Here is a 22,723-nt window from a genome sequence, read left to right as displayed (position 1 = left end):
GAGAAAAAGAAGCATATATGAAAGAGGTGGAGACATGAGGAGGAGGAGGAGGAGGAGGAAGAGGAGGAGAGAAGAGATTGCATTCTCTGGGGCTATCCTGCCGAGCTCACAGTGTCTCTCTGTTGGTTGTCTCCCACCATCCCCAACCCTTGGGAAATATGCTTGACTGCTTTATTGTTATTATCATTGGTATAATTTATTTAAATAACACTGTTTTAAAAAATCTAATTGTAGAAGTAATATGTGTTCATTTAAAGTATAATGAAAAGTACACCAAAATATATAAAGGAAAATTGAACACTTAGAAATAACCACCTTAACATTTTGTTGTTGATCCTTTGGTGCTTTTTCTATGTTTGTGTAGGCATTCCTTTTTTTAAATGACTTTTGCATCATAGCACTGACATAACATATAACAGAATATTGGAATGCACTGTTTTGCCAACTGTACAATAGTCTGTTTCCTTAACTAACATTCTGACCATGGGGTATTGTTAGGTCTGTACATGACACTCTACTGATTATCTCTGTAGGTAAATATCTGCATGTGAGATGAAATATTTTTAAGTTAACTGCCATTTTCTTTCCTTTCATAAATTGCCTGTTCCTGTTCTTGGTCCTTACATCTATATACATATTTTTTTTCATTCAGGTTTTTCATTTATAAGAGTGCTTAACTGTTCAGAATACTTACCCATTTCCTATACTGCATTTTTCATATATTTTTCAATTGGTCAATTTAGAACCTGCATTCTTTGTCTTGGGAATTAAAATCATGGTTGAGCAACAGAGGTCAGTATACTTTATAGAGGTTTGCTTTGTTTTGGAGAGAGCCTGAAGCCTGCATTTTTCCATGGCTCGGACAGAAGAGAGATGGGGAAAGGGAAAAAAGTGTGCGTGTGTGTGTGTGTGCGTGCATGTGCATGCATTCACACGTACCCCCAAGTCACCCTCCTTAGGGTGAAGATGTTGTGAGATGCCCAACTGAACAGAGGGGAGAGCCCAGAACTCCTCAGGGAATCCCCACTTCCACAGCCAATAAGGCGAATGTGTCACTGGGAAAAGGTATTCCCTTCTGAGTTCTTCATCCCAGGTCAGACTTTAAAATGTTCCTTTAAGAAGGACTTTATTAGGCAGAGAGGTCTTGCCCTGAATTAGCAGGTGGCACATTAATGGCACCTTAATGCCTAACAGGGATTATTTGACCATAGGCTCAGCACCAAAGAACAGAGATTCCTGAGGTGAAGAAGAAATAACAAAACATAATCCAGAAATGGGCTTATTCACTGTCTTTTCTGGTCACCTCATTGGCTGAGCAATTAAATAATGCTATAAATAAATAAATTGTCAAATGGAGCAATTATTCCTTCAGAAGAATTTCAATGAATACATATATGAGATTATCAATATGGAAAACTTCCATTAGAATACCACAGTCATAATTGTTGCAGGCAAGACTGACTGAAGAGTCCTAAAATTAGCGAGCAAAACACATAGCCTCAAAATATCTCTCTCAACATATTTAATGATCATGGTGATTTTGACATATATTCACACAGTTTTTAATACTCCTTCTACCAGGAGTTGGAACTTGATTCTCCTTCCCTGGCATGGGAACTGGACTCAGGGACTTGCTTCCAACAAATAGAGGTTGGAGCAGGGAAAACAGTACCTCTGCAATGGAGAAACGTGGCAGATACCACCTCAATCAAGTGATCAAGGTTACCATCATCGGTAGTAGGACATATTGATATCTTGCACTCTTTGACGTGATGTCATGAGAAGGACACACCATTTCTGTGATTTTCTTCCCAACCATATATAACACTATAATCATGAAAAAATATCAGACTAACTCAATCTGAGGAACATTCTACAAAACACCTGACTAGCACGCCTCAAAACTGTCCAGGTCATCAAAGACAAGGAAAGTGGGAGATTTGAGGAGATGAAAAAAGACATGACAAATAAATGCAATGTAGGATTCTTATTTGGGTCCTAGATGGGGGGGAAAAAAAGGACATTAGTAGAAAACCTGGAGAGATCCAAATAAAGTCTCCAGTTTAATTGATAGTATTAAATCAATGTTAATTTCCCAGTTATGAATATCACACCATGGTTATATAAGATGTTAGCATGAGGTAAGTTTATGGGAACTCTCTTATTCTTTGAAATTCTTCTGCAGTTCTAAAATTATTTCAAAATAAAAAATTAGGGAGAGAAAACTACCCACATCTCATAAGGATAGACTCTATTATAGAAAAGCTACTATAAACAGGAACACGATCTGTTGTAACTAAATCATTGTTATCACGAGGAGTGGACTGGTCCTGTTGTCATTTCATCCTGTAAAGCAGGTAAAATACTGTTTCATTTCCACTGTCAAGAGTGTACGATTCATAGATTTCAACAATCACAGAAGATGAAGTTATTTGATTTTTTAAAGAAATGTTAAGATCAGAGAAATGGCTCGTATTACTGGGATGTTTTTACTCTCCATTTGTTTAGAAATAGAAAACAATATGGAGAGCCAGAGTCTATTTATTCTAGGGCTGCCCTGGTTACCATGGGAAAAGCCTGATTGCAGCTGAGAATGTAAATATGTTGGGCTCAGGAGCTGCTGAAATTCGAGGTCAGACGTGACCCGTGAGGTTTGGCTGTACGCTACGGCTGTTTCAGATTCCTCTCAAGCATCTCGTTTTCCTTGGCTACTGAATTACTCAGGAAGGCTAACTGCTCATAGGAGGCACATGGAAGAGCTAGTTTGTTCTCTGGGTTGGGGTTGGTGATGCAGAAGCTATCCCAGGCACATAAATATTCTAACAAGTTTCATCTTGTCACAATAGAGTCATAAAGTTGTTCTGTTCAGCACACGATAATGGCTTTGTAATTCAATTACTGCTGGTATTTGTCTTCTGGGATTTATCTGCCTTAAACTTCAACACTGATGTAAAACCCTTTACCATAAATCTCATAAATGCTGCAGCAAGTTCCATTCCCCCCACCCCACCCCAGGGCACATCTTGCCATGCCTGTGAAAACCTTGACAGCTTTCTCTAAATTATGGAATTGCTCTGTTTAGAGGTGTTGATGTTTTAAGTTCCAGAGCCAACAATGAAAAAAACAGTGGGACTAGTGTATTTCCTCTAGTTATTGTCTTTAGAGGAAGACAGATCCTGATAGACAGATAGACAAAGTTCCATTCTTAATCCAAAGGGCTGTTTTCAGCCACTTACTTAGAATTTTGTAGAAGGGATTCCTGCAAGTCAGAAGTCAGATATGATGAGCCCTAAGTTTTTTTAAGAATCCTGAGATTCTGATGCATAAACACACCAGGGCTAGTCATCTACAAGGATTCAGCATCTTACAGTTGCTTTTAATATCTTCCTCAGCCCACTCTGCATTTCATTCCTACCCAGTCAAATGATCCAGGTTCTGGGTCTCCACTACCCTCCTGTGTAGAATTCACCATTCCATATCTCATTAGTTATCTATTTAGACAACCCTATCTAACCTTTGATTTGAAAAAAAATATCTATGGTTGTCTCATGTCCAGTATCCACTCCTCATCTTTCAATCATTCAACAAATATTTATTGTGTACCCATCTCATCAATTCCAAAACGCTCTTTTTTTTTTAATTTTAACATCTCTTAAATTAGTAGGTGTCTTAAAATCATTGAAATGATAAAGTTTAATAGGCAGAATTATTTTGACAGATACACAAAATAAGGGTGCATCCTCATTTAATGAAATTTTAGATTTGAAGCTACATGGTGTATACCAGGTACCGTTCGGGGCACTTTACTATCCTAGATTTTTGGTCAATTTCTTCTCATCTTTGGCCTATTAACAGACAAATTCCTTTCCTTAGGAGCCATTCCCTAGAGACCCATCCTCATCTAATTTAATATAAATATGTTTGTGTGCGTGTGTGTGTGTGTGTGTGTGTGTGTAAATCTTTTCCTTTCTTTTTCCTCTTTCCCATTCCTCTGTTTTGACATAAAATGTGTTAAGGTGGCTGACCTTACACGTTGGTATTTTAATTATGGAATACAGAAATTATGTATTTAATTATGGAATACAGAAAGGGGAAGTATGGCTCCCTAGAAGAAGAATATCACCCAAGGATATTCCCGACATGGGCAATTGTTTTTTCATCTTTTTAGGAAGATATTTATCATGTTTTAAGTTGTATTGGGGGGTTCTCTCATGCTAGGTAGATGCATAATTTTGTTTTTGTATTCATTTGGAAGTCATACATGATTTAAAATGATGTGCACAGGCGCCAAGTTTTCAAGGGGTGGACTCTGGTGATTTTGCACTGGATCAACCTGGCGAAGCTGCGACTATGTTTTCCAGAGTCTCTGTATGGTTTCCAGTTATAATGGACTGAAAGGAAATATGTGTGACATCTGCAAGGCAGGAGGGAAGTAGTGGCTATTTCACTCTGAAGGTCCTTTTGGCTAGAGGTGGTGGGACGCACTGCAGAAGGACTGGTAGTTTCTATCTAGTTTGTCCTTGCTCTTCCCTTCACAATTACAAGTCCAGCTTTTCTTCCAGACTTCCTTCCAGTCTTATGACCTTAGGCATCAAGCCAGATGCTTGGCTGCAAACTCACAGAGGGGCAGCTACGCAGGGGCAATATCCTTCCACAGACTTCTCTAGGGGCTCCCTTTGCAACCCCACCTCAGCAGCTGCAGGCCCCCTTGAGGGCAGTGGCTGTTTCCTCTATCTTTATGGCCAGGAGTTAGCTCTGAAAATGACTCAACTGATGTAAATTAAATGAATTGTAAGATAAGAGTTTTCAACTATTCGAGAAGCTACAAAATAAAACAGTAAGCTGATTTTCTATCCATTGTTCTTAATTCTGCGGCAACAAAAACAAAACTCATGCACACATTAAAAATACCCACTGGAAATATAAATTATTAAATCAAATATCAAAGTGAGATGGTCACGTCGCAGAAACTCGTTAATACCCACCTCGTCCTATCCCTCTTTTAAGTAATAGTTCATATTTATTCACCATGTATTACATGTTTAGAGTGTAACCTGGAATCTCATTTTAATCCTGACAACAAATATATGAGGAAGACACTATTATGATGACTGTCATACAAATGAAGACAACAAGGCTTAAAGAAGTTAACTAAATAGCTCATCGTCACACCCCTTGAAAACAGGATTCTGTTGATACCACAAGCATTCTGACTCCAGATCCCTCACTCTGAAACACCAAACACCATCTCTCACTGGCTAAGTGGAACATACAAAGGTGGACGATGATTAACTGAGCAAGGGAAACCACATACACAGACACTGGACACACCCACAGGCTCTTGAACTTGAAGGCTAAATGAAGTCTGATCACTAGGGCATAAGTCAATTTTTTTAAATATTAGTATAAATTAGGAAGCCATAATTATGAGGATTTTCCCCTCTTTCACTCTTTCACTGCCATCTCTTGTACTCTGCCATCATGAGAGTTCTTAGTGGAAATCTAGAGAAATGACTGCATCTCAGGTGCTCAGAGATAGAGGAATTACATTCCATGGAGACAAGAAGTCATCAAGGAGGACAGGAATCAATAATGGCCATTAGTGAATGAAGGTCACGAGAAAAGTGATGGGCTCACAGTGTAGCAGGGGAAACTAACTTAATTTGTAGGGAAAACTTGCTAATCACAGGAAGAGATTAAGAAGTGGAGGAAGGTGCAAGTGGATAGGGAAATAGCACTCAAGTGGAGCTCATTAACAGGAAAAAAAAAAAAAAAAGATAAAACACCAGTCCTCTCGAGGATAATGAAAATCCTCTTATCCAGCACGCCTAGTATAGGTGCCAGAAATGTCCCATTGGAGCTCTTGGTATGTGATCTCAGGAATGATTTCCTGCTACTTCTCTCTGCTCCTTACCCAAGCCACGCACATGGTTCGTCTCAGAGGCTCAGAACCAGAAGAGACTGCCAGAGAAGAGAGGATAAAGTCCATGCTCCAAAGGACGGAGGGTTCTGAGTTCCTCACCTGAATTCCATATTCTGAAGTGTGTAGAGGATCTGTCAATATCCTAGGGCACAGCTCCCTGTGAGAGCGGTCTAGGAGGCAGCCACTCTGTTTTTGTTTAAATTCCTCTGCTAACATGGATCTCATGACTCCTTAGGACAGCCTGTTGAGTTAATAAACAACCTACTGCACAGAAAACTGTTCCTTTTACTGATCTAGAATCCTCCCCACCTTTCAATATACACTTTGATGGCTTCAGTGGCTTAGAAGTCTAACCTATTCAGGCTGGAAGGAAAAACAGGTCATCTATTATGGTTCCCTGATCAAGTCCATTCAAGATGAGTTTCGACTGGAGGTTTATGTTTGTGCATATACATATATATGTGTACTTGGTGAATTTCTGTGTGTGTGTGTGTACACACTACAGTTTCTGCTATTCCATTTATTGTTGTACACAAGATAGAAATATGTTAATGACAGTCTTGGTCCTTAAGGAACTTATCCTCCATCAGGAGATGGAAATGAGGAAATAAAAAGATAGAGCACATACTAAGTGCTAAGTTACTTAATAATAATTATGATAATATGCCATTTTTGATTCTCAAAATAAGCCTTCGAATAAGGAAACTGAAGCTCGGGCAGGTGAAGTAGTTTCTCAAGATCACCCAGGTAGTAGACAGTGAAGCTCAGATTTGAAGCTTCATATGCCGGCTCTAAGCCTGTACTCTTTCAACCAATCCCGCACGCAGACCTGTAATACAACGCATGCTATGATACATTATGTTTTATTTATGACATAATCACATTTAAATTCTAAGAAAGAGATTCTTCTTGCCTAGAAAAACAAGAAGCAAGAACCAAAGAAGGCTACATGGTAGACCATCAGCATAAGGCCATAAAGGTCTGATATTGTGATCCTAATAATGACAAATACCCTCATACATTATCTTTGCCTTCAAAGACCAAAACTGTCCTGATACATAGTAGGTGCTAAAATCAATCACTGCAAAAACAAAGAAGGACAGTTTATCCCCAGGTAAGAGTTGTATAAAACCATAGAGATAAGAGGTACAGACTGCGCCATAGACTGACCAGTGCTTAGAATTATCTGGCCTTCTGGAATTTAGCACAAAGAACTAGGAGTGGGGCTTCCCTGGTGGCGCAGTGGTTGAGAATCTGCCTGCCAGTGCAGGGGACACGGGTTCGAGCCCTGGTCTGGGAAGATCCCACATGCCGCGGAGCAACTAGGCCCGTGAGCCACAACTACTGAGCCTGCGCGTCTGGAGCCTGTGCTCCGCAACAAGAGAGGCCGCGATAGTGAGAGGCCCGCGCACCGCGATGAAGAGTGGTCCCCGCTTGCCACAACTAGAGAAAGCCCTCGCACAGAAACGAAGACCCAGTACAGCCATAAATAAATAAATAAAATAAAATATGTATGTTATCTCTAAAAAATAATAATAATAAATAAATGGATAGTAACATTAAATGTTTAAAAAAAAAAAAAGAACTAGGAGCATGGCGGTTGGGTCAGAAAATATATATCTGAACCCAGGTTCGCAAGAACCTGGTTACATTCTTACTCTTTTTAATTTTATGTTGTAGGCAATGAGGAATGGGGCAAACACTTGATCAGGGAAATGCTTACACGATTCCTTTGGCAGTAGCTACGATATGAGGAGATGGATGGAGGGGCTTTTTCACCATTCCTAGTGAGGGGGATGCTGAACCAGTGTAATGCTGGGGAGGGTGGAAGAGGAGGTGGACAGATATAACTTCACGGAGGTAGAACCAATGGGACTTGGAAACCCAAAGATTTAAGAGTGAGTAAGAGAACAGAGTTGAATATGACCCTAAGGCACTGAGGCTGGGATGTAGGGAATACAGAAATATGGAAGCTATAGAAAAAGGTGATTTTGAATGGCGGGATGTTCCACTGCCAGCTCACATAAAATTGAAAGCAAGTGATGGTGTTTTTTAAGATGTTCTCTGCAGACAATGACTGGTTTCATAGATGTGGGTGAAGGATGAGGCAGAGTATCTTTAAAAAATAGCCATTCACCCTATCTAATCCAATACTATCAAATACACTAACACATTTTCTAGTTATCTTGATAGCATAGAGTTTTACTTTATATATTACTTTATACATTACAATTTACATATATATGTATATATACATATATATATTTGTTCTTTTTGTAACATCATTAGACTTCACCCCGTCTCCAATTTGCAAAACCTGAGAAAGGAAAAGTAGAGAGAATTCTCTTGTTATTGAATCCATTAAACCCATCTGGAGAAAGAGAAAAGAGTCATCTCATGCCATATCCCCTCCAAGCCCCTTTGGTGTGAGTGGCTTAGAAGTCTTGGAGATGCCGTGTTGAATGCCAGCATATCTGAAGGAAGAAGAGGAAGGGTCATGGTGACCTGGTGAATATAAAACAAACTATCAAACAACAAGGCACATAAAATGCTGAAACTGGCTTGGCAGAAATATTCAACAAGGACTAGATGATGAGCAGTAGTGCCATGAATCAGCACAGAGAGAAACTATTTTAAGTCCCAGAGTGTTTTCTGACTATAGCCAGATATATTAACAAAAGTTTATGGATCTACCTCTTATGCCTGAGGTTAGATGAGAGGACCTTGGGTAGGAAGTGATGACTTCATGTATAACTTTGCTGTACACCTGAAACCAACACAACACTGTAAATCAATTATACTTCAATAAAAAAACAAATGCCTTTGGAAACAAAAGAAGAGAAAGAAAAAAGAAAAGAGACGATGACTTCAATGAGCCTCTGGATCAAGTAGAGTCTAGAAAAAGTTAGACCTGATTTATCAGATCCATGAGCCAATACTGCTTAAAAATTTTTTTTTCTTAAAACAGGTTGCATTTTTCTATCACAGGTCTTGACGGAGTTTTGATCAATAAATCATTTCACATCATTGATTGGAGGATTGTTTAAAACAACATATGCAAAGCACTCAGCACAGAGCTTGGCACACAGTAAGTGCTCAAGAAATGGGACTTGTTGCCAAAGATGTGCAATGGGAAGTCATTCATACTGACTGGCATTGAACAATGGGGATGAATGAGAATGTGGAAACTTGCTCAAACACATTGAGTATGGAGCCGGAAGTATCCCTATATCCCTCTGCTATATAATACAGCTGTCTTATGCCCCCTGAGGGATACCACTGAAACAAGATGGCATTCCAGAATAACAACAGGTTCATTGTCGAGCCGACTCTTAATTTTCCATGTGTGAATTTGTCACAGAAAACATGTAATCGTCATTCAGCTGTCCCTGTTTCCAGCCAGCCCCCTATATGTCACAACGACATAATCAATAAGATACATCTGAACGTATTTTTAATTAAGTGAAACAGTTCTAAGATTGCCTTGTCTTTTGCATAGATAATAGATCACTGAGTGGTTTCTAATGAAAACTGCCTTCCATTGCTTTGTCCTAAAGTCGAATCAGACGTCAACAAACCACATTCATCAACCTCTAATAGCAAACTTGGCTTTTGGCAAAAGCTTCACTTATTCAAGGCATTTGGCTAACATTGGTCCTCCATTTCATGTTCTTCTTCAGTGTCAAATGCAACACATTGGCTCTTAATTATCGAACTGTTAAACTAACAGTTATTATGGGGGATACAGGTGGAAAATAAGTCTTGAGTTTTGAGCTGATCTTTACTATCGCAAGCAAGAGCCATGGACCCAGAGAGACCAAGTTTCAAAACCTGGCTGTATTACATTTTATGTTGGGTAAACTATATCACTTTTCTATTTCAGCAAAACGAGAGTAAAAATCCCTCCCTCACAATCCTGTTATGAGGATCAAAGGGCATGATTTATCATGTGCCCAGACCATTGTATATAGTTAATTAACAAATACAAATCCCTATTATGGAACATTATCTTGGTGGCACTCAGTTCTCCCATCTGTATTTTTTCCGTAATTAAAATCTATCCCTCTATTTTATGATAACAGAATCTTTTTCTCTTTTTTTTCCTTTTTAGAAATCTTCTCTCCTCCAACCTTGAGCCATGCAGTTTAACTGGGACTCAACACCAGCTCCTATTTCAGTTCCCAGGGAAGATATGTGTCTGACCTACATGAGTAATGCATGGGAATCACTGCTGGGATTCAATCCCTGGAAACATGAGGAAAGAGGCAGACTGGTTTGATGGAGCTTCCAAACTGTTAGGTTGTAAGACTAAAGCTGATGATGTCCATCATTGCTACGAATGGGGAAAGCAACCTGAGAATGAAGCCAACATGGGGGAGAAACAAAACTAAGAGATGTAAAAAGTCAGCTACTATTAATAACATTACTATTAGCCAGTGGGAACTTAATACAACTCTTAGATGCCAGGCATATAACCAATTCACAAGAAACAACTCATTTGATTAAGTAGGTATTAATTATCTTCACTTTACAGGGGAAAAAACTGAGGCACACAGAACTTAACTTCCCCATGACCCCTTACTTAGTAAATGGCAAAGCTAGAACTCACCTCAGTATCTCTGAGCCCCTTAACTTCCAGGCTGTACTGCCTCCTAGTATAATTGATTTCTGACATAGTAAAGAACAAGACTACTATAGCATTTAGTTGAACAGACACTTATTCTATTAAGGGCAATATTGTGCTAAAATATGTTTTATAAGATGCCCTAAACATGTAAATCGGTTTTGGAAGCAATTTAAACTCCTTGGAAGAAAGTTCATATGTATGTCAGTATGATAGTACTATCAACAACCACCATGAACATAAGGATAAACTGTTACACTCCATAATTGTTTCACAATTGCCATTGATTACTTCCAGGGGTGGCATTACTACTGCCACCCAAAATAAAGATATTTCTTAAGTGTACTAGGTGATGAGGAAAAGACATGAATTCATCTTCATTCTTCTCCATGGGAAATGCTATATTATTACCCAGGGTCACTCGTCAATTCAATTTAGCACTAGAAAAGTTCCCCTTAGTCACCTCTACACTCCCACAGCCAGGCTCCAAGCAGAAATGATTAATGAGAGCTTCTTTCAATTAAGCTTGCTGAATAATCCTAGATAGCCCTATAGCTCTTATGTAATTTGAAGCAACTGATTTCCAGGAGTCTAATAAATACTGCTTTGAATGACACCTTTTCTGCCAGCCTTAGGAAGTTGCTCAGAGTCAGAAAATACAGACCATGTGGCCAGAGACCAAGAGATTTCATCAACAGTCACGTGCACTGTGCAATTTACAAGGTCTCATGCTTTCTCTGGAAAAACCAACCTAGCTTAAAGAACCCAAGGAGGCCATTTGCTAAGCCCAGTTGGAGAGATGCACACGCAGGCATGGTGGCCAAACGAGCTTTGGATTTTCTCTACTCATCTGCCTGAATGGGCTAGATTTCTAGGGCTCACAGCTCCAGCCCAGAAAAAAAATTCCAAGAGGCCTAGGCAATAGAGTCCACTGATTTAGTAGCTCATGGGCTTTGAAGCCATTCTGCCTGCATTTGAATCCTGGCTCTGCCACTTTCCGGCTGTGTGACCTTGGCTAAATTACTTGACCTCTCCATGCCATAGGTTCCCAATTTGTTAGGGATATAATGCAAGCCTTACTTCATAGAATTGTTCTGAGGATTAAATTGCTTAAGTTTGAATAATGCCTATCACAATGTCAGGCCGTGAATGGAGAGACTCCATTCCCAGAGGCAGAGAAGGGGTATCATTCATTTCACTCAACAGGCAGATTAATTAGAATTTATATATGATCATGTGTATAGTTTTCATAAAGATAATGATATGACATTTGGTTACAAGGGCTTTGCTAATCAGGCTTACAGATAGAAGAACCCCATTCCAAGAACAGATAAGAATGGGTTCAATTACTACCAGCCAAAGCAATGATGGATTTGTTCACCTCCCAAAGCTGTGTGTAAATAAGCCCTTCAGTGAGCTAGAAGATACTGTGTACCATGTACTGCTTAACATGGGAAATTCTCGCATCCATTTTTTTTTTTTTTTTGGTCAATGTTTTTCTTTGTTTCTATTGGTTGGAACAAACTTCTCTCCAGTCATTTGAGAACCACAACTTTCTGCCTTCAGTTGCTGGGTCCACATGCAGATATATTCAGTCACTTGGAAGCAGGACTTAAGGAATGATTGGTCCCTCATACCTTCTCACTGGCAAAGCATCAACTTCATTTCCAGGTTAAACCAGGGGAACCACATTAATTTAGTTTAGTCTTTTATTTATTTATTCTCTGAGGCCCTTCTATGAACATATAACACCCAGTAAAAGAGAAAAAAATATGGACCTGCTTTCCAAAAAGGGACTTTATAATTTATAGGCAAAACACATGGAGATGCAAGGTATCTCATGAATAAGGGACAAAATGAATAAGTGAGGAAGAGAAGAAATGCTGATCAGAGAAGGGAGACTCAGTGCCAGCTACACCTGAATTCCTGGAGAGGGGCATCCAACTTAGATGCCAAAAACAAAGCTTCAGCCATTCCTGAGTGGGAGCAGCAGGGAAGAGGTGAATAAGTTCTGAGCAACAGAAACCCTATTTAGTTATCAATGTCTCTGTGATGCGGGAAGAAAAAGTATCTTTCCATATAGAAGTCTCTGTGTGTTAACTTTGAGCCAGTTTGTTTGCAAATGACTTGTCTTTTACTTTTTCAGGCAGTTTCACTAGTGTTTTAAGAGATTTATCTGTTCTCTGGCTTTCAAATCCCACAGGGTCTTAGGGCAGTGTTTGAAAATAAGAAAGATAAAAATGCATTCCTCTTAGAAGTGAGAGAATTGGAGCGGTGGGGGGAGAAGCTATTAGGTACGTGGAAGTCCCAAGGCATGATGAGAGGCAGTATGATTTCAGGAGGAGTAAAGGGGAGACAACTTTTACTGTCCTAGTTGCAGGAAGCTCATTGGCTCCTAAAAGGTCATTGCCCCAACGATTCTCAATGATGTGAACAAGGGATATTTAAACTCTTGTCTGAGCTAGTTCTGCAGAGCATTGTTTATACTAGCAGAAGTCTGGAAACAACCTAGATGCCTTTTCCATAGGCAGATTAGATAAATTAGGATAAGGCAGAATCACATCTTTTATAGGGTTTAGGTTGTAAATTCAAAAGGGATTGATAAGTAATGTCAACATTACACTAGAATGCTTTGTACTTTGTTCTTATTTTACTGGGATCTAGGCCCTTGGAAACTCAGAAGCAAAAAGGAACTTGTATTATCCCTTCTTTTCAATTGTAATAACCCAGGGAGGGAGGCCACCTCTAATTTAACCAGGGGGATGGGATCAGGAGGTTAAAAAAAAAAAAAAAAAAAAGAATATTACTTCCTTTGCCTCCTTCTTTTCTGTGTTGTTCAAGCCACCCAGTCTACGGTATTTTGTTATAGCAGTCAAAGCTGACTAAGAAAAAACAATTACTAATATGTATATTTATATTTATATGCATTTAGTAATTCAGAGAACATTTATGGAAGGATAAGTAAGAAACTAAAAACATTGGTTGCGTCCCATATGATGATGAGAATGTCTAGAAAACTTGAAAGCAGGAATGGGAAGAGGATCTGCTTTTAGACTAAATAAGATCTACTTATTTACACTGAAAACCTTTATATGAACATGCAGTATATGTGTGTATCATGCTTTTAGTAATAAAAGTCACTATTAAAATGTTCTTAAGTGTCTGTCTCAAAGTCTCATCAAAATATAACAAAACAACAGTTACAAAGCCCCTGTAGTCCATTAATCTCAGTTATCTATGTTGGGTTTGTTAAGTGATTTATGACACTGCTTTAACATTCCCTTAAGATGTTTACCACTCCAATGTCACCTTCTGCCCTAGGGGATGTGTGCGTAACCCAATAAGAACAGACTTCACGTGAGAGTTCTGGGTGAGGAAAAGATTCCAATGCTCATTTTCACAGGTGATATCTTAAATGTGCTAGAAAATAGAGTGAGACTTACCAGTAGAACCTGTTCGGTACGACCCCTTCCTGGATAAGCTGCCACCTTCTCCCAAATTCAGCAGAGCTGTATAACTGTGGACAACAGAAAGTATTCAACACCACGACTTTACAGTACATTGAATGCACAAACATCGGTTCACTGGATTATTATTATTTTATTATTATTATTATTAACAATAATAATATCTACCATTTATTTAGCACGCATTCTATGCCAGATGAGTGCTCTGCATATCAGTTCTACTCCCCACATACATTCTGCAAGGCAGACATTAATATCCCCATTTTACAGTTGAGCAAACTGAAGCTCACAAAGATTAAGTGATTTATTGGAAATCACATGCCACTAAATATCAGAGTGAACTGGGATTCATACCCCGTTTTGCCTGGTGAGCTATACCGCTGGCCCTAGCATAGGCAGAATGTTGTCTGGAATACAAAGAAGTCCAAAATCTAGACCTGGCTCTCAGAAAGCCTGGCTCTCAGCATAACCAAAACCTGACTGAAATAACGAGCATGCCACCAGTGATAAAGGAATGCAAAGGAAGGAGACTCAGAAGTCAATCAGGGATGCTTCCGAGATATGCGGGGATTCAATTGGGATCTGAATGAATGGCAGAATTCAAACTGACAAAAATGGGACGGCCATTACTCACAAAGGGAATAACGTGGGTCAAAGGTGAGTAATGCAGGGACGGTATATGAATAAGCCTGGCTTATCTAAATAAATTTAGATGAAAATGTTGAGAGCAACTTGAAAAAGGCTTTGAAGGCCCAGTTAGGGAGACCAGAATCGATCCTGCAGGCAAGAGGAGCCAGTGTTGGTTTTTTAAAAAGGAAGCAGAGGAACTTCAGGCTCTAACAGCAGCCCACGTGGACTAAGCTCTTATTATGATCCAAGTGCTTCTCCTGCATTCCTTCATTTAATCCGCACACCATCACTCCCAGTATTATGGCCATTTTACTGATGGTTATTGAAGATTTCAAGTCCAGTTGCTACACTGCTTCAGTGCTTTCCAAGGGCAACTGCAAGGGAACACTTCTCATGAGACAGGGTCTAACCCTCCAAATACGCCTTCCCCTCCAAAGGTCCTTCTTCCCTTACATCTCGTTCTTCATTGCTGGCTTGCTCCATACCCCTGCTCTTCTCCAGTAATTTTTATAGCACCATGGAACCTTTTCTGCCTCTAGAAGTGTCCTCTGATGGCAGCCCAGAGATTCCTATTACTCTAGGTATTCTGGTTCCCATGGACATTTGGCTGCTGGTTTGAAAAAATATCCTTTGGAACATCTCCTTTCTGCTATGTTCCTGGTCTGTAACCCACTCACATCCCAGTCGTCCACCACCGCATTTGCCAAATCCCACAGTGAATGCATGGTGAGTCACTCTGTACTGAGAACTATGATTGTCCTCCCCCTCCAGCCCCAGCACTCAGTGAAGGGTCAAATGACTCACCAAGTGACTCATCAAGGCTGCAGATGTACCAGCCATGTCCAAGAAATAAGTCAGCTCAAGTGGGTACTTACTGACCCTTGGAAGAGCTTGCCACGACATTGTATCCACTGGATCAAAACACATCCTGAAGTCAAAAAAAAGGCTGAAATATTTGGCTACCAAAGCGAGCAGCTCGCTTGGCCCCAACTACAGAGTATTTGGGCATCCAGCCAAGAAGAATCTGTGGCTTTTTCTTTCAAGTCTTATTATTTTTCTCTGCCCCATCATGCCTGGGGGAGAAAGGTTTCCTGGGTACATTTCATGCTTGATCCATTTTAAGAGCACCAAGGAGAAATGGGGAGACAGCTCCCCTCGTAGAGATGACAGAAGATAAGACAACATCCTCCCTCTTGATTCAGAACCCAAGCAGCCAGAGGTTTCACGTCCTGCTTCTTGTTTCCCAGTATGTCCTGAACACTTGCATTTTAATATTCAGACTTGGATTACAACAGCAAGCACTTGATCCGGAGTGTCTGATACTTCCTCTCCCCTTGCACCATCTTTCTTAATTGAAACCCAGAGCTGCACTGCTTTCTACAAGTTTAAAGGAAACAGAGATCACACCACTGTGTGTGCTTATATCTATTTATAAATGTATGTTAATACCTATATTTATATACAAAGATTTATGCAAATGTAAGAGAATCAGGGTGGTTTGAAATGATAATTCTCTGTGAAGGCTAGACTTGCCACATATATTCTGAAAATCATATATAAACTCTGAGCTCTCCTAAGGCTACACCAAGGGATTGTTACCTCTGCCTTTACACAGAATTCATCTCTGTGAGGAACTGTTGGGTTCCAGCATCTGTGTGTATATATTTTTTTTCTTCTATGTCTTTTTTAATTGATCGCCCTAGGCTTGGATTCAGAACCTGTGGACCAGTCAGGTATGTCCCATGATAATTGTTTTTATCCTCTTCAAGGGGATGCTTTGTTATTTGTAAGCATCCAGAGGCCCCTCAAGCAGTGGGTACACCAAACAATCCAATAAACCAAGCCTCTCTTATTCAGCTCAGTGACATCTTTTATAGTTTCCTATCTCAAAAGGTACCCTTTAGTGTCAGTGGACTCGCTTTCTCACCTTTCCATTCACACGTGGGTACATGCCCCCTGCCATGCCTTCACTGGTGCTACCCACTCTGGCAGAGGTGGCTTCAAGACTTGCCTACCTCAATGCCAGTCTTCTTTTTCGGTCCAGATCAGAGGACATCTTTTCTATGAACCCTCTCCTACACACTGAGATTTCCCAGTGGCCACATTTCCAAAGAATTATGGTACAAGGAATGCTATCAAACTATAGTCCACATATTTATATTTAACTTTCTTAGTAGCCTTTCAAGAGAGCCTTTTATTAATGCAAGGCAGAAATTCCTTCCTATCTAAAATCACTCTAAAATATCGGAGATCACTCACTGCCTCTTTGATGAGATCACAAAGTTTTTAGGTGTCTGGAATCCCATCCTTCTGTATCTATAGAGTGCCTAGCACATAGTAGATGATGAAGGTAGGAAAAAAAAGTATTGACTTTACATGATGCAAATTGCCTAGTAATGGATCTACCTAGTAAAACACTCAGGTTTCCCAAAGGATAGACAAAGGTAATTTAGCAGAGGAATATGTTTTACTTCCATGGATCCATAGCTAGAGGTCTGTACCTAAAACCAACAAACAAAACTATAAGTATCAGTACATTTGAAACTCGCAAGGACTTGCAGGCAGGGTCTTGAATATTCACCCCTCGACAGAGCTGCTCTGTATACTCTACCTACTATTTCAAACCTTTTCTCTCTAAGAAGTTAATTGTCCAGCCTGATGTTATACCAAGAAAAGAAGAAAACAACTCACAGCCATCCAAGATAATGTGCTAATTAAACCTGCAGAGTCTGGCAACAAAGTTTTCCTCCACTAAAAAAAGTGCGATCAAAGCCTTTTTTACCCAATGACTGTCTCAGCCACCAGTGGAAGGCTTTCCGTGTAGAACGAGTCAATGTCCTTTAATAAAATTCAGAGTGTTGGCAGCACCTAAGTAAGATTTATTTCCCTCCCTGTCTGTCTCCGGCTCCAAGGTTTCTCAGTTCTGTCAGAACACAGAACTGAGAACTATCATTACTATCTGTCACATCAGAGAAAGCATCGGCCGCTTTCTCCAGCAGTGCTAAGCCTAGAGAACGAGCGAGGTAGAAAGATCAGGGGGAGGAAGAGAATATTTCAACTAGTTTTAGGAGAGCGCTGTTCATCTACTAACCCTCTGTCATGAACCCCCAAGGCCACTCTTGGAGGGGTTTAGTTTAGTTTTGTTTTGCTAACACTGGTACAAAATATTGGGGAAAAAACAGAGTAGACATTTTAGAAAAGGAGGAGGGAAGGATTCTGGTTAACTAAGAATGCAAGGCAGACAATCCTTCCCGTTTAGAATCACTCTAAACTATCTGAGACCACTTCCCCATCTCAGTAGATACAACTTAATGAGCACAAACCCATTGTTCATCTATGCTCAAGACCTATTAGCAGTCTCAGGGCCCAACTCTCCACTTCGTTATTATGCTGGTCTGGGGCTGTCAACAGTTCTTGCCATGTTCCTCCTCTGAAGATTAACCCATCCTTCCTTCCTTCCTCCCTCCCTCCCTCCTTTCTTCTTTCCTTCCTTCCTTTCTTCCTTCCTTCCTTCTCCTACTTTTTTTTTTTTTGACATCTCTCACATTGACTTGTTTTCTTGCCACCTGCCTCTGTCTGCTATAAGAAGAGTGCAGATAAAAATACAGTTAATTGCAAAGGATCCAATTTCAAGGGTTGGTTTTATTATGAGCTTTTAACCAATTGTACAGTCATCTCTGGTGTCATGCTCCAGAGGCCTGCAGGGCTGCAAGTTGGCTGAGGGGCACAGGTTCCAAGGGAGAATAAAGAGAGAGGCCACAGGAGGACAAATAGCTTGGGGGTGGGCAAAAGTGAGATTCATTGACTTTGCTCAGGATACCTAAACTATAGCAGATTAAGATGGGCTGAAAGAAGTGGGGCATGAGAGCAGCTGTTTCCAACTTTCATTTTCCATCTTCTTATCATTCACACTTTGGTTGAATCCCTAGCAGAGTGGCATCTTTCTTTGAATAGAAATTCCACTTCCTTGTGTTGATGCAAAAGCTTGCAAGCACCACTGTCTCCAAAAAGTCTTCTCAATAGTTCTAAACCAGAGCAATGCAGCCCCTCATTTTAGATCGTTAGATAGGTACACATTAGGAATTTTCTTTTGCAGCTAGGAAATCGGTGCAAGGACACCATTTGGTAGAAGGTAAGAGTGATAGCATGTTTCAGTCTTTGGTTGATGGGATTGGATGCTTTCACCACAAAGGTCCCCACGGTGACTTTCCCAGCAGGAGGCAGGTCCCTGGCCTCCCCCACGTGGGCTCCTGCAGAGGTTTCCTTGTTGGAGGAACACTTCCTGCAGTTGGTTCTTTTCAAGGTTGCCTGCTCCCTCCCCTTTCCTTCTCTGCCCTTAACATTTTAGAGACAGGAGGCTTGCAAATTGCCCTTCCTGAAAAGGCTGACAGAAAACCCTGCCAGTTCTATTTGATTTGCCTCATCCTAATACCGCCCTGGGGATGGCCTGGGTGCAAAGCACTCATCCACCTCCTGACTCTCCAGTTCTCACTGCTGTTACTGCATTCTTTTTAGCAAGAAAGAGATGGGACCTTGAGGACTTCAAATAAATTTCTAATGCCAACCCCCAAGGCACTGCAGATATCAAGCTCTCTCCTCCCACAGCCTCAATAGGAAGAAAATCAGTCCAGAGAAATCCATGGTCTTCAGAGATAAGCTCTGCTGCTCTAGTTGCACCGTACAGGAAGCCAGAACCCACTCTTAGGGGAAATCACATTATAAAGGACCTAAAACTTCACCCAGCACTGACACAGGTCTTCTCCTTGGCCGGTGGGTACAGGGATAGATAGAGAACCATGATGACCCATCCCAGACCAGCTCCCCCAACCCCCAAGAGATGTAAGTTCCCCAAAGAAAAAGCTAGCTTCTCAGGGGATATCACACACAAAGTATAGTAAGTGTTATATTTTGTCCAGAGTGCTGTGGTGGCTTATGTAAGACAGGAAGAAGCTGGGAATCTGCCAAAGCTTTCAAGGTGGGAATAGGAATACAGTAAAAATTTCTTAATTTGAAGATGTGAAAAAAGAGTGTTCCAGGGCAAGTGGGTCAGTCTGAGCAAATAAACAGAGCAGCAAAGGTTAGAGCGGTATCTCTGTTCTTCTTTTGTCAACTTCAAGAGACCCAGTTTGGTGGAGGTGCGTAAAGGGAAGTGAAGTGGGAGTAGAGGCTATAAACATGGCCTGGGAGCAGGCTGGATGAATGCAATCCTACCATAACTTGCGGGGAGCTAATGGGGACTGTCCCCAAAGGTCAAAAGACAAGGGCACCAAGGCTGAGCGCTCAGGCTTTGCTGATGAAGAGAGAGCAGGAATGATGACATGTTACCGGCTCCATCAATCTCTCTGAAGGCTGGATTTATCAAATCTGTCACTGGCCATTCCCCAGCTGTCACCGAAGTCTGTCACACACCCCATAGTTGTGTTTGGCACTTTGAGGCAGGCTTGGGGGATTAGACATATGGAACTGGGGCTGGCTGGGCAACAAGGGTCAATATGTGGCTGTGGACCAGTTCAATTCATGGACTCTTCCTGTGCTCCCAGGTCTGGAGGTACTTAGGGAAATTTCAAATGGACTCTCGGCCTTAAAGCTTCTATAATATAGATATGGAAATAAATGGAAGATAAGTAAAATAATTAGAAGCTATTAAGGATCTATATCACAGATCCCCAATATCAAGACACTGATGGGAAAAAATGAATAGCCCTCAATAACCATGTAATCATACCATTATTTAAATGAATATATGATGAAGCTCAGCAGGTTTTGAGAGACAAAAATAAGCAGGAGGAGAAAACTGTCACTTGGGACATAACTGGAAGCGTGCCTCCGTAAGATGGATCCATTAGCCGTGTGAAGATGGAACAGAGGAGAGAGATCAGTTAGAAGGTGACTGCATCAGGGCAGGGAAGAGATGGGTGCCTGGGTGAGTCAGGGCCCCCGGGTGTGGGAAGGAGGAAAGGCAATAACAACAACAATGACAACAATAATAATAAACAAAATTTTAAAAGGAAAAAAATCTGACTAGAAGTAGAGCGTAAGAGAGGGTCACATTTTTTTTTAATTGAAATATAGTTGATTTACAATGCTGTGTTAGTTTCAGGCGTACAGCAAAGTGATTCAGATATATATATATATGTGAGTGTGTATATATATATATATATATATATATATATATATATATACTCTTTTTCAGATTCTTTTCTATTATAGGTTATTGCAAGATATTGAATATAGTTATATAGTTCCCTGTGCTATATACACAGGGAACTATAAATTTTGTCTTAAATTTGAATGATGGGCTTTAGATGCTTTTCTGAAATATCCAGATATTTAATCTAATCATTCCAAGGACTATTGATTTATTTTTTTTATTTATTTATTTTTGCTTTTTAATTTACTTATTATTGAAGTATAGTTGATTTACAATGTTGTGTTAGTTTTTGGTGTACAGCAAAGTGGTTCAGTTATATATATGCATATATATGTTCTTTTTCATATACATATTCTTTTTACATATATATATTCCTTTTCATAGTCTTTTCCATTATAGGTTATTACAAGACATTGAATATAGTTCCCTGTGATGTATAGTAGGACCTTGTTGCTTATCAATTTTATATATATAGTAGTGTGTATCTGTTAATCCCAAACTCCTAATTTATACTTCCCCCCACTCCCCCTTTCCCCTTTGGTAACCATAAGTTTGTTTTCTATGTCTGTGAGTCTGTTTCTGTTTTGTAAATAACTTCATTTGTATCATTTTTTTAGATTCCACATATAAGTGATATCATATGATATTTGTCTTTCTCTGTCTGACTTACTTCACTTAGTATGATAATCTCTAGGTCCATCCATGTTGCTGCAAATGACATTATTTCATTCTTTTTTATGGCTGAGTAATAAATAGTCCATTGTGTGTGTGTGTGTGTGTGTGTGTGTGTGTATACCACATCTTCTTTATCCATTCGTCAATGGATATTTAGGTTGCTTCTATGTCTTGGCTGTTGTAAATAGTGCTGCTGTGAACATTGGGGTGCATTTATCTTTTTGAATGAGAGTTTTCATCTTTTCTGGATAAATGCTCAGAAGTGGGATTGCTGGATCATATGGTAGCTCTATTTTTAGTTTTTTAATGTATCTCCAGACTGTTTTCCATAGTGACTGCACCAGTTTACAGAGAGGGTCACTTCTGAAAGCTCCAGTCATTTTACCTGGGCAGGGGGAGATTTTACACACAGACCCCTGGGACTAGAGCTGGTGCAACGTTGGAAGAGATGAGCAGGGGTCACAGTGCTTCAGTCACAAGCTGGTCCGAGGGTTCACAAGGGACTGCTGGCTGCCTGGGAAGCAGCCAGGGGCAATTCCCCTCTGGCTTGCCGGTCCCTCCCTCTCCCTTCCTCTGCTGTGTGATCTTCAAACAACAGTTTTCTCCCTGCTGTGAAACTCAGCTCTTGAAATGTGTACTAGCGCATCTGTCAGAGGGAACAGGTCTCATGGTAGGTTGGACAGTGGAAAGATGGTTACATAAAAATAGAAAAAAAATTGGCAATTAAAGAAAAGGAAAAAAAGAAAAGTATCGCAATGGCTTTTGTAGGGAGGCAAGTGTTTTGGTGCAGCGAGGACTGAGTGAAGAGGGTCAAACCTGGATAAGACTCCTGGCTCTACCAACCACCGTGGCAATTTTCTTAACCTTTCAGAGCCTCAGATTCCCCAATTCTAAATAGGCATGATGATACATCTGATGTTTCATGTAAGAATAAAGTTGAGGTATCAATGTGAAAAGTCTGGCATAAGGCTTGCCACAGAGTAAAAGGTCAATACTAGTTCTCACACTCTCCCCTTTCTGCTGATTACTGCCTCTAGCCTGAGCTGTCCACAGGCCCTGAGGAAGGGAGGAATGGCAAGGAGAAGAAGTTGTGATTGCTTTTTTCTTCCTGACTTTCAGGAAGCAAGGAAGGACCCTAAACAATGCGTCCATGTCCCCAGCCTCTGAGGTTGGATATTGCTTACCATCGCCTTTCCTGGAGTAACTGAGGCTGTTTGGCCTTGGATCACAAGTCTTCTTGTTCTGGGACATTT

General features: G+C 40.3%; 1 protein-coding gene across 7 annotated transcripts in view; it reads right to left on the bottom strand.

Moving 5' to 3' along the window:
- Nucleotides 1–22,723, bottom strand: part of SORCS1 (sortilin related VPS10 domain containing receptor 1) — a 556,698-nt gene that overhangs the window by 176,082 nt on the left and 357,893 nt on the right. For all 7 annotated transcript variants that reach the window (XM_082425095.1, XM_082425099.1, XM_082425096.1 and 4 more), the window contains exon 5: nt 13,991–14,064. In XM_082425095.1, the coding sequence (XP_082281221.1) occupies nt 13,991–14,064 (74 nt within the window). The remainder of the gene's footprint in view (nt 1–13,990; nt 14,065–22,723) is intronic.

The sequence above is a fragment of the Balaenoptera physalus genome (genome assembly GCF_965194825.1).
Source record: "Balaenoptera physalus genome assembly, chromosome: 14".
NCBI lineage: Eukaryota > Metazoa > Chordata > Mammalia > Artiodactyla > Balaenopteridae > Balaenoptera > Balaenoptera physalus.
Note: the sequence above shows the minus strand (reverse complement) of the source record. Positions and strands in the feature narration are given on the sequence as shown.